The sequence below is a fragment of the Lactuca virosa genome, chromosome 1 (genome assembly GCF_052849685.1).
Source record: "Lactuca virosa cultivar CGN04683 chromosome 1, Lactuca_virosa_CGN04683_v6, whole genome shotgun sequence".
Lineage (NCBI taxonomy): Eukaryota > Viridiplantae > Streptophyta > Magnoliopsida > Asterales > Asteraceae > Lactuca > Lactuca virosa.
This window is the reverse complement of record NC_136426.1, coordinates 21923511-21936449: the sequence shown is the minus strand read 5'-3', so window position 1 is coordinate 21936449 and position 12939 is coordinate 21923511. Positions and strand designations below refer to the sequence as shown.

The window sequence follows — 12939 nt, the reverse complement described above, 5'->3', positions numbered from 1 at the left end:
TACATACCAATACCCCTGTGAATCTAAGTCCTTTCACTGATCAGATGGCCAAAGGTACAACTTTGCTATCAAAATAGCACGAAATAATAACACGGGAAAATAACATGGAAAAGCACATAACATATATAACACATAACATACAATTGTTCCTATATATTGAACTCACTGTGAAATAACCGGAGGTTAAAATAGTAATTTGGGCAGCACTTCGTGTCTAAAAATGACTTTCTTTGATGAAAACGGGGAATTTTAGTTGAAAACCGGCCTTACGTGGGCAGAGTTTCGACTTCAAAATATGATTTTCTCGGGAACTTCGGAGCGTCGGGACTTGCTTTGGGTGTCCCGGATGATACCGGGACCTCGGGGGGTTAAAAGTAGCTAGAGAAGAAGTAGAGAGTGAGAGAGAATAGATTTTGTAAACAAAAACCCGAAGGTCTTGCTTTCTATTTATAGTGGCTGAAACCTGAATTACGCTGGGCGTAATCTTCAAGTGCGTTGGGCGTACTGCTCTATTAGCCATTACGTTGGGTGTACAGCTTAGTACACTGGGCGTACCCTGATGCGTCGCATCAGACGTGTCGAACCTGCGTGATACGTGTCGATTGCGAGGAATAGGCGACGTGGCCAATCTCGGACCGTGAACACGAGTACGCTGGGGGTACTCCAAATTTCCAAACTTCAAAAATTCGTAACTTTCGCGTATGAGCTCCATTTCTGACGTTCTTTATATCCACACGTAGGTGAGATTATACTCTACAAATTTCATTTAGACTCCGTCAGTTAACTTTGACTTCATTTTTAATATTATATTTTTATCAGGCCAGGAAAAGTCTATTAAAATTTCATAACTTCTTCATCCGACGTCCGTTTTCGTCTGTCTTTTTATCGTTGTACTACTATTGAAGAGACCTTCGATTCTCGTTTAGGTTGTGTCGGCTAAAAATCACTCGATCTTTATTTCGAGTTTTTAGTTGTCTACTGCTATACCGAATCTTGGAAAAATCATAACTTCCTCATACGAAGTCAGATTTTAACGTTCTTTTTATGAAAATTCTCGGTTTAACGAATACTTCGACTTTCATTTAGATCACTAAAGCTAAAAAGTAGTTTACAGAAAACTCACTTTTTACGTCATACGGCGTCGAGCCGGTTCTGTCGCGAAACTTTAAGGAGTCATAACTTCTTCGTTATAGCTCGGATTTCGATGAGGTTTTCGCCTAAATGTTTCTAACGAGATTCTTTACAACTTTCAAGAATATAATTTTACTTATTTTCAACTTTATATTTTCGTTAATTTCAATAGTTAACTTTGGATCGAAATCTCATAAGACTTCTCATCACTTTCTGAACGATTCTAAACATAGTTTTACTTCAGTTCTAGTAAAAACTATCTGTTAGAACTCAACGCTCATAATCATATAATATTTCATAGTATTATTTACTTTTAAAAGTTACAAAACACGATAACTGAACGTGTATGTTACAAATACCTCCTCCTTTTGAGGATTTCGTCCCCGAAATTACATCGATTTAAATAAATGGGGATATTTCTCTCTTATCTCATTCTTATTTTCCCAAGTATAATTTGGGCCTCGATGGTGTTTCCATTTGACAAGCACCAACTCCACTTCTTTATTACACAATTCAATCGTTCTTTCGTTTACGATTTCTTCAGGTTCTTCTACATATCTTAATTTATTATCCAGTTTCACCTCGGATAACAGAACTGTTTCATCATAAATGCTCAAATATTTACGCAGATAACTCACATGAAACATATCATGAATACCTGCCAAATCTTCGGGTAATTCCAAGCGGTATGCTTGCTTACCAATTCTCTGGATGATTTTGAAAGGACCAACAAATCTAGGACTCAGTTTTCCTTTCTTCCCAAATCGCATAAGGCCTTTCCATGGGGATACTTTTAACATTACAAAATCACCCACCTCGAATTCTTTGGGTCGTCTCCTTTTTTCTGCATAGGACTTCTGTCGATCTTGGGCCGCTTTCATTCTTTCTCGTACAATTTGAATCTTATCAGTGGTATCTTGAATCATTTCATGGCCTCCAAGGATTTTCTGTCCTACATCACGCCAACATAATGGCGTACGACATTTACGACCATATAATGCTTCATATGGTGGCATTTTGATTGAAGTGTGGTAACTGTTATTATACGAAAATTCGACAAGAGGTAAATATTTATCCCAGTTACCATCGAACTCCAAGACACATGCACGAAGCATATCTTCTACTGTTTGGATTGTTCTCTTCGTCTGACCATATGTCTGGGGATGATAAGCTGTGCTGAGAGCAACTCGAGATCCCAATTCACGTTGCATACTCGCCCAAAAGTGAGAAGTGAAGCGAGTATCATGATCGGAAATAATCTTTGGTGGCACACCATGTCTCGCAACAATTTCATCCAAGTATACTTGTGCGTATTTCTCCATTGGAGCCGTTTCACGCATGGCGAGAAAATGGGCGCTTTTAGTTAGGCGGTCGACAGTTACCCAAATGCTATCATGTTGTCTAGCAGTCTTTGGCAATTTGGTAATAAAATCCATGGACAGCTCTTCCCATTTGCACATAGGAACACTAAGACTTTCTGGAGTTCCGTAAGGCTTTTGGTGATCTGTTTCGACTTGTAAGCATACTAAGCATTCCTGCACATATCTTCCAATGTCTCTCTTTAATCCAGGCCACCAATAATCAACTCTTACATCATAGTACATTTTACTTGTACCAGGATGTATTGACAGTTTAGACTTATGGGGTTCATCTAAAATCTTCTGTCTTAATCCACCAATCTTTGGAATCCATAGCCGATTCTTAAATACCTTTAATCATCGTGGATCATCAAGTAAAACATCAGCATAATGTACCATCCCTTCCTTCTTCACATTTTCTGGCTTTAAGGCCTCTACTTGCCATTTCTCTAGTTTGTCAAGAATAGTGAACCTTACTGTAGTCTGAGTAATAGTATAACACACACTATTATGATAAACCTTTCTGCTGAGTGCATCTACAACTACATTGGCCTTTCCAGGATGGTACAAGATTTCACAGTCATAGTCTTTGATCAGATCCATGGCTCGCTGTTATCTCATATTCAAAGTTTGCTGACTGAATATATAGTTGAGACTTTTGTGGTCGGTAAACAATTGGCATTTTGTACCAAAAAGATAATGCCTCCAGAGTTTTAGGGAGAATACTACTGCAGCGAGTTCGAGGTCATGAATGGGATAGTTCTTTTCATAATCTTTCAGTTGTCTTGAAGCATAGGCTATTACTCTACCACTCTGCATCAACACACAACTAAGTACCAACCTTGAAGCACCACTATACACAGAAAAATCATTATCACCTTCTGGGAGTGATAAGACCAGAGCATGAGTCAAAAGATCTTTTAAAGTCGAGAAAGCTTTTTCTTGGGCTTCACCTCGAGAAAGCTTTTTCTTGGGATTCACTCCATTCGAACATGGTTTCCTTTCATGTAAGACTTGTGAGAGGTATAGCTATACGTGAAAAATCTTTAATGAATCTCCGGTAATATCCCGCGAGACCCAAGAAACTGCGAATTTTAGAAGCATTACGAGGCGCTTCCTAAATTTGAATGACTTCGATTTTGGTAGGATCTACGGATATACCGTCACCATAAATCACATGGCCGAGAAATTCAACTTGGTAAAGCCAAAATTCACATTTCGAGAATTTAGCATATAATTTCTCCTTTCGAAGAAGTTCTAATATTTCACGAATATGAATGGCATGATCAGCTTCCGATTTGGAATAGATTAGAATATCATCAATGAATACGATGACAGATTTATCGAGCATTGGACGGCATACCCGATTCATCATATCCATGAATACGGCAGGAGCATTTGTCAAACCGAATGGCATGACAAGGAATTCGAAATGCCCATAACGAATACGGAAAGTAGTCTTCGGAACATCTTGCTCGTGTACTTTCAACTGATGATAGCCAGATCTCAAATCAATCTTCGAGAAATAGCTAACACCCTGAAGTTGATCAAACAAATCGTTAATGCGAGGTAGTGGGTACTTGTTCTTGATAGTCACCCTATTTAGCTCACGGTAATCAATACACATTCGCATTGATCCGTCCTTCTTCTTGACAAACAACACTGGAGCACCCCAAGGAAAGGTACTCGGTCGAATAAAGCCTTTGCCAAGTAATTCATGCAGTTGGATCATCATTTCCTTCATCTCAGCTGGTGCGAGACGATAAGGAGTCTTTGCAATCAGAGCAGCACCAGGCACAAGGTCAATTCATAATTCTACTTGCCTGTCCGGAGGAAGTCCAGGCAAATCATCGGGGAAAACATCAGGATATTCGTTAACAACGGGAACATCATTTACATTTTTCTTCTCCTCTTTTGAGATATCAACTGTGTAGGCCAGATAGATAGGGCACCCCTTCGATATAAATTTACGAGCTTTTAGGAAAGAGATGATTTTTAATATTTTAAGTCTTTCTTCACCGTAGACATAAATAGGATCTTCCCCTTTAATAGGAATGTGTGCCATATTTTCGTAACACAAGAGTTATGTGTGGTTCTTTGACAACCAATCCATGCCGAGAATAATATCAAAGTTGGGCAAGGAGATAAGGATCAGGTTAGCAAGAAAATTATAGCCTTCAATTTCTACGACATAATCCCTATAGATTTTATCAGCAAGTAATGATATACTTCCCGCAGTATCTACGTGAAATGGTTGCGCGAGTGCATAGCAAGCAATTTGAAAAGAATGCGCAAATTCATGAGACACAAAAGAATCTGAGGCAGCAGAATCAAATAAGATGTGAGCAGGTCTAGAGTTGACAAGAAATGTACCCGTAACAACATTCGGGTCCTCGTGTGCCTCATATGTGGTAATCTGAAATGCACGACCCTTAGCTTTTGGCACCTCCTCCTTTTTGGTTGGAGTATTCTTTGGTTGTTGAACGGAAGCTTGACTTCCCACCAGTGTTGCAAAAATCGGACTACTCGGCCGAGTACTCAGAATCGGCCCTCTACTGAGGGGATTAGTGTCAACTCGGATGAAAAAATCGGAAGAAGTCAAAACTAGGTCAACCTCGGTCAAAACTCGGTCAACCTTGCTCCAACTTGGTCAACCTCGCTCCAACTCGGTCTTACTCGGGCTACTCGGTCAACAAGTCAAACTCGGTCAACAAATTTAAATTCGGTCAACGAGGGAAAAATTTGACAAACTCATAAAACTTATTTTTGACTTCAAAAAAATAACCCTAAAACCTAAAAAACAAGCGGCATTCCCAAATTTGGTTCCCCCCTCTTTTCTACGAGAATTCGACCTCCTGATGCTCTCTCTCGTCTATCTCTTCTACTGGTGAATCGTGATAGCAGGCTACCAGCGGCAGTGATCGAGGTCCTATTCTACTGGCAATAATGTGTTCCTGTCTTCCTGAGTCGTGAATCGTGATTGTAGACTGACGTGATCCTCCAGTAGCGATCAAGGTTCTTTCTCTTCTACTCTTACCGTATCTCTCTATGTCGATTTTGGATTTCTTCTTCAAGAACTTGGTTTTTTTTTGTATTTAAGTTTGTATTACCGTATGTATTTCACATTTGAGTATTTACAAAGGCAAATGAACTATATCTCTACTGTTACTCTATCTCGCTGTCGATTTCAGATTTCTTCATCAAGAGCCCGGTTCTTTGTATTTAAGAACTCCCACAATGTCCTACTATTACTCCCACTATGTATTTCATCAAGAACTTTGTCCCTGTTTCTCATTTTTCCCTTAAGATTGTTGGTTTTTGACTTGGTGTGTATTAGTGTATCTATTTCATGATTTCTTTACAGGTGTATGTATCAGTGTATGTATTTAGTATATTTGATTTCTTTACTAGAGACTGAGGTAGTGAGGTTACTACAAACAAGTGGCAGTGGATATGTATTTGATTGTCCCTGTTTCAGAATTCAGATTTCACAGTTTGTAACTTTGTATGTATTTTTTTTCTTGTTTTCTATGTAATAGACTAATAGTCTAAAAGTATGTATGCTATTCTGTTTTATCACTTTACGTGACTTTGTATATTTGAATGTATTTAAGAATTCAGATTTCCAATATTAGTTTCACAGTTTGTATCATTGTATGTATTTTTTTTCCTATTTTCTGTTTCCTGTTTTTCTTGTTTTCTGTTTTTCTGAAACAATGTGTGTGTTTTAGACTCACTAAGACACTAACTCACTTTGTGTTAGATAGATTTCTAACTGAAGTAATGACATCAACCACAACAACCCCGTCTACTTGATCAACTGCGGCTCAATAGAATCTTAAACGCAAATCAAATGATCCTGGATGGGAATATGCAGTGTGTGTGAATCCTAAGAAATTGGAGCGAGTGAAATGCATTTTATGTAATAAAGAGATGGGCGGGGGAATCAATAGACTAAAACAACATATTGCACTAATTAAGGGAAATGTTTCTTCATGCCCAAAGGCCACAAAACATGACCAAATCAAATGTAGAGATGCTCTTCTTGATAACCAAAACAAAAAGAAGGGGAAGGTAGATGAAAATAAGTCTTTAAGAGCACAAGTGAATATTAGAAGTAGTGAGAATGAAACCATTACCATCGATGATGAATTGATGGAAGATTCATTTGGCTCTAAGAAGGCTAAACGTTCTTTTGGGCCTATGGATCGGTTTCCAAACACTATCAACCCCCAAGATGTTTCAAACATGGGAAAGAGCAAACAAGAAAATATGTCAAATGTTATTCGTAAGGAACACATGATTCGTGTGAAATAATATATTTGTAGATGGGCCTATGAATGTGTCATTCCTTTTCATGCCTTTGAAAAGGATAGCTTCAAAATTATGTTGGAGGCGGTTGGCCAATTTGGACGTGAGGCACCACCTCCAACTAGATATGAGATGGGAGAAACATATTTAAAGAAAGAAGTAGAAAGAACAATAAATTTGTTGACACCATACAAAGACGAATGGAAATCTAATGGATGCTCGATTATGATGGATGCATGGTCCGATAGAAAGAGAAGGGGTATCATGAACTTATGTGTTAATTCAAAAACGGGGACCGTTTTTTTGTCATCTAAAGAATCATCGGATGAAGCTCACACAAGTGAACACATACATGAGTATGTTGAAAGTTGCATCAAAGAAGTTGGCCCCGAGAATGTGGTTCAAATTGTGACCGACAATGCATCAAATAATATGGGAGCGGCCAAGTTGTTAAAGGAAAAAAGACCAACTATTTTTTGGACATCTTGTGCAACACATACCCTCAATCTTATGCTTGAAGGTATTAATTTTAATTGTGCTAAGTTTATAATTTAGTGGTCTTTATTAATTTTTAATAATATTATTAACGTTTTATTTATTTTAAAAGGTATTGGTGGGCTACCTAGGTATAAGAAAATTCTCAACCATGCAAAAACACTCACAGTGTTTATTTATGCTCATCATAAAACTTTGTCCATGATGAGACACTTTACCAAGAAAAGAGATATTGTGCGACCGGGAGTCACGAGATTTGCTTCCGCATTTCTTACTTTGCAAAGTTTGGCCGATAAAAAGGCCCAACTAAAACAAATGTTTACAAGAGATGAATGGGAATCATGTAGACTTAGCAACACCGTTAAAGGGAAAGCCGCATATGACACGCTGGTAAATGCCACATTTTGGACCGGTGTAGCATTATGTTTAAAGGTTTTTGCCCCTTTGGTCAAAGTTCTTCAGATGGTTGATGCGGATCAAAAGCCATCAATCGCATGGTTTTGTATATGGTGAGATTCAAAATGCGAAACAAGAAATTATTAATGCTTTGGGCAACAATAAAAAAGCGTATGAGCCTATTATGGATATCATTTCGAAAAAGATGAAAGGTAGGCTTGATACAACCCTACATTTGACGGCTTACCTTTTAAATCCATATTATCTTTATAAGAATCCGGAGATCCAAAATGATATTGATGTGACCGATGCGATTGTTGATTTTCTCGATACAATATATCCGGGAGATCATTCTTTGCAAAACCATATTGTGATGGTTGAGTTGTCGGTTTACATGGGTAAACAATAAAAATTTAGTCGAGAAATTGCAATTAAAGGATGTAAGGTGAACAACGACAAATTTGATCCGGGTAATATATTTTTAAATTGTATTTATTTTATAAAATTCCAAAATAATAAATTTAAAAATGTTTTTTTCAACTTGTAGCGAATTGGTGGGTAGCTTATGGTGCCTCAACTCCACAATTGAGAAAGATTGCTACAAGGATACTTTCTTTAACAACTAGTTCTTCGGGGTGTGAAAGAAATTGGAGCACTTTTGAAGGGGTTGGTAGTTTACTAAATTTTAATTATAATTTTTAAGTAATTTATTCAAAACTTGTATATTTATCAAACTTTTTTTTTTGCTTATTTAAATTTGTAGGTACATACAAAGAAAAGAAATAGATTAGAGACGTCAAAATTGAACAATCTTGTTTTTGTTCAATTTAATGCAAATTTGATGGAAAATAACAAGAAAAGGAAGACTAAGGATATGGAAGTACTTTCAGCAAAAGATGAAAGTGAGGCTCAAGAATGGATTGTCGAAAATGATGTATTGTTGGATGAAGTAGAGCCCGATGAAGCTATGGGTGACGAGGAGTTTTTACAAAATCGTAGAAGTTCTAGATTGAGAGAACTTGATGAGGAAGAATTAGTGTCGGAGGATGAGGAAGAACTAAATGAAGATGTTGAATATGAATCGGATGGAGTTAACATCAACGATCAAATGGGAGCTACATTGGAAGAGGAAGATTAAATGATTAATCTAAATATATAATATTAAAGAATGGTGTCTATTTTTGAAACAATTTAACATTTGAAAATGTATCTTTTGTTGATATTTCACCTAATTTGTAATGAATTTCAATCAACTAATATTTTAAATTATGATCTTTGACATGTATAATTTACTTTAAAATATTTTTTTACATGATTTACCGTACCCGAGTACTCCCCGAGTAATCCGAGTATTTGTTACTCCCCCCTCGGCCGAGCAGGTGCCGAGTAGCGAGTTCTCCAACCTTGCTTCCCACCATTTGGCTTGTAAGAGTAGGGCAGAAACGCTTCTTGTGGCAAGTAACACCACATGCATAGCAAGTAACATTCTTCAATGGGCAAGCTGGCTTTATGTGACCCGTTTCTCCACATCCATAACAGACCACAGATTCCTTTTCTATTTTGCATTGGCCCGGATGATTCTTTCCACAAATGCGACATGAAGGCGATTGAATAGAAAAAGATTGTGATCTACCGCGACCACGAAAAGCACTCTAAGACTATACTTGCTTGCTAGGTTCAGATCGAACGGATTGAGCTGGTGGAATAGAGGAAACAGGAACAGTTCAATCAGTATGTGGATGCTTTGGAACAGAAGGAGTGGCACCACGTATCTCCAAGTCATGCTCGCGTCTTCGGGCATACTCAACAGCTTTATCAAATGACAGAACATCCCGATTGGCTACAAAATTGTGGATTTCATGCCGTAGTCCCTCCATGAATAACTGAATTTTTTCGTCTTCAGTTGGAATGTACTTTGCAGCAAACCGTGCTTTTTGATTGAACCGAGTTTCATACTCATTCACAGTCATTCCTCCCTGTTTAAGCTCGAGGAATTCTTTCTCCAATCTCCTCCTCATGTCTAGAGGATAGTACTTCCCTAGCAAACAAGTTTTGAACATTTCCCAGGATATATATTCTCCTGGTCATACCCGTTAAGAGCTTCATATGTTGCCTCCCACCAGACCAAGGCTTCTCCGATGAGCATTGCAGAAGCATAATTATCCTTGTCTTCATTATCCACAAGAGAGATACGAAATACTTCCTCTGTGTTCTGAATCCAAGTTAGAACAACTATGGGATTAAGGACACCAGAAAACTCTGTAGCACCACTACTCTTGAAAGTTTTGAATGAGGGACGTCTCGTCAACTCCCTCAAAGATTCTCTAGTGGCTTTCTCTTTTCCTTTATCATTATTCTTTTTGTGTTCTTCGAGAGTCTTCCGAACAACACCAATAAGTTTATCCATAAGTCGCTCCTTGCGAGGGGATACTGGAGTGTCTCCTTCATTAGGACGAGGATCTCCACCCACCTATGGCGTATGGCTACTCACCTGTTCAGCCATTGCTCTGAAATTTGGAGTAATATAGTATTTTAGAATATTAGGATTTATTATTACCTAATACTTTACTTAAGTCTTTCCTATGGTTTGTATCCATATACTTACAATGAATCCGTTCATATATTGAACTTCCAATAGTTTAAGTCTAAATACCAATCCGTGGGATTTAGTTCACTTAAACTACTGCTCTGATACCATGATTGAAAGACCCAAACTTTCATACTAAAGACATTGTTACTCCAAGTTACTCCAAAACATGCTACATGCATATTCAAAAATAATATTTTACATTGATAATTTGATTACAAAACACTGGATACAAATCGACTAAGTTTTAGTATATTACATAACTACCAAGGATATTAAAGCTTTTATATAAACGTAAACCCAAGTACAAAAGTAATAGTATAAACTATTCTAAATCTTCCAACAATATATGACTATACTGGATGCTTATTACCTGCAATTGTTAAACACTGAGAGGGGTAAGCGGTGACGCTTAATGAGTTCAATAATAGATACAATATAACGTTATGCCATATATATACTTCAATATGGCAGAAGTAAAGGAAACTAAGAACAACAAAGGCATATGTGAATCATGCGACAAGCTTTCCATATCAATCAATGATTTGATTCAAAGATATACAATCAATGAGACATAACAATTTTAATACTTGATATACATCAATAACGCTTTGGCCCAAATGGCACAGAAGACATATAATTTCTGATTAAACATTTTGGTAGATTTCAGGCTTTCAGCCCTATCTAACCTTTTGCCAATGCCATAGGGGTAGAAGTCATTCTCTTGCGAGACATGCTCTACATGGATAGAGGCTACATACCAATACCACTGTGAATCTAAGTCCTTTCACTGATCACATGGCCAAAGGTACATATTTGCTATCAAAATAGCACGAAATAATAACACGGGAAAATAACATGGAAAAGCACATAGCATATATAACACATAACATACAATTGTTCCTATATATTGAACTCACCATGAAATAACCGGAGGTTAAAATAGTAATTTGGGCAGCACTTCGTGTCTAAAATGACTTTCTTTGATGAAAACGGGGAATTTTAGTTGAAAACCAGCCTTACGCTGGCAGAGTTTCGACTTGAAAATATGATTTTCTCGGGAACTTCGGAGCGTCGGGACTTGCTTCGGGTGTCGGGGATGATATCGGGACCTCGAGGGATTAAAAGTATCTAGAGAAGAAGTAGAGAGTGATAGAGAATAGATTTTGTAAACAAAAACCCGAAGGTCTTGCTTTCTATTTATAGTAGCTGAAACCCGAATTACGTTGGGCGTAATCTTCAAGTACGTTGGGCGTACAGCTTAGTACGCTGGGCGTACCCTGATGCGTGGTATCAGACGTGTCGAACCTGCGTGATACGTTTCGATTGCGAGGAATAGGCGACGTGGCCAATCTCGGACCGTGAACACGAGTACGCTGGGCGTACGCCGAATTTCCAAACTTCAAAAATTCGTAACTTTCGTGTACGAACTCCGTTTTTGACGTTCTTTATATCCACGCGTAGGTGAGATTATGCTCTACAACTTTCGTTTAGACTCCGTCGGCTAACTTTGAGTTCATTTTTAATATTATATTTTTAACAGGCCGGGACAGTAAAAGTCCGTTAAAATCTCATAACTTCTTCATCCGACGTCCGTTTCCGTTTGTCTTTTTACCGTTGTACTACTATTGACGAGACCTTCGACCTTTATTTCAGGTTTTTAGTTGTCTACTGCTATACCGAATCTTGGAAAAATCATAACTTCCTCATACGATGTCAGATTTTGACGTTCTTTTTATGAAAATTCTCGGTTTAACGAATACTACGACTTTCATGTAGATCACTAAAGATAAAAAGTAGTTTGTAGAAAACTCACTTTTTACGTCATACGGCGTCGAGCCGGTTCTGTCGCGAAACTTTAAGGAGTCATAACTTCTTCGTTATAGCTCGGATTTCGATGAGGTTTTCGTTTTAATGTTTCTAACGAGATTCTTTACAACTTTGAAGAATATAATTTTACTTATTTTCAACTTTATATTTTCGTTAATTTCAATAGTTAACTTTGGATCGGAATCTCATAAGACTTCCCATCACTTTCTGAACGATTCTAAACATAGTTTACTTCAATTCTAGTAAAACTTATCAGTTAGAACTCAACGCTCATAATCATATAATATTTCATAATATTATTTACTTTTAAAAGTTACAAAACACGATAACTGAACGTGTATGTTATCAGGCTATAGAATCCTAGTTACGTATAACTATGATGCATACACTAAGCAACTACAATAATGATGTCAATTTCATATAAGGAAGAACCCTAGGATATCAAACATCATATAATCAAGCAATTCTATCATGCGATTTCTGAAGATCCCTAGCCTATCACTAGCATGTTGTTCTAACATATCACGAGATCAAATAACAGTGTGGTAATTTGTGGTCTACTTATTGTCTGTGACTGATCGTACACATCGTCTCCACTTTGATTATTTTGAAAACAATTTGAAAATCATTTTTAAAATCTTTTTCCTTAGTTTGAGACTAGAATTGCACGAGTGTTCCCCCAATTCACTCAAACCAAGGCTCTGATACCAACATGTAACACCCATAAAAATTAAATTTAAACTTTTTAAAACCAACCCAAATTCATAAATTGTTTACAAACATAGTTTTCAAAACATTTTCAACATCAGAGTCTTCCAAAATCATAAGACA

General features: G+C 37.3%; 1 protein-coding gene across 1 annotated transcript; it reads left to right on the top strand.

Annotated features, from left to right (window-relative positions):
- Nucleotides 1-6422: 6422 nt before the first annotated feature.
- On the top strand, nt 6423-7808 carry LOC145111979 (uncharacterized). The gene is made up of 3 exons (XM_079048208.1): nt 6423-6700; nt 6818-7320; nt 7408-7808. Exons 1-3 carry the CDS (start codon nt 6423-6425, stop codon nt 7806-7808), a joined length of 1182 nt encoding a protein of 393 aa, XP_078904334.1.
- Nucleotides 7809-12939: the final 5131 nt, after the last annotated feature.

Excerpts from the sequence above, each read along its gene's own strand:
- LOC145111979 (XM_079048208.1), top strand. The coding sequence starts at position 6,423 with ATGGGCGGGGGAATCAATAGACTAAAACAACATATTGCACTAATTAAG. Across the intron at positions 6,701-6,817 it reads TCTTTTGGGCCTATGGATCG|ATGGGCCTATGAATGTGTCA; the intron begins GTTTCCAAACAC and ends ATATATTTGTAG. Across the intron at positions 7,321-7,407 it reads CCTCAATCTTATGCTTGAAG|GTATTGGTGGGCTACCTAGG; the intron begins GTATTAATTTTA and ends TTATTTTAAAAG.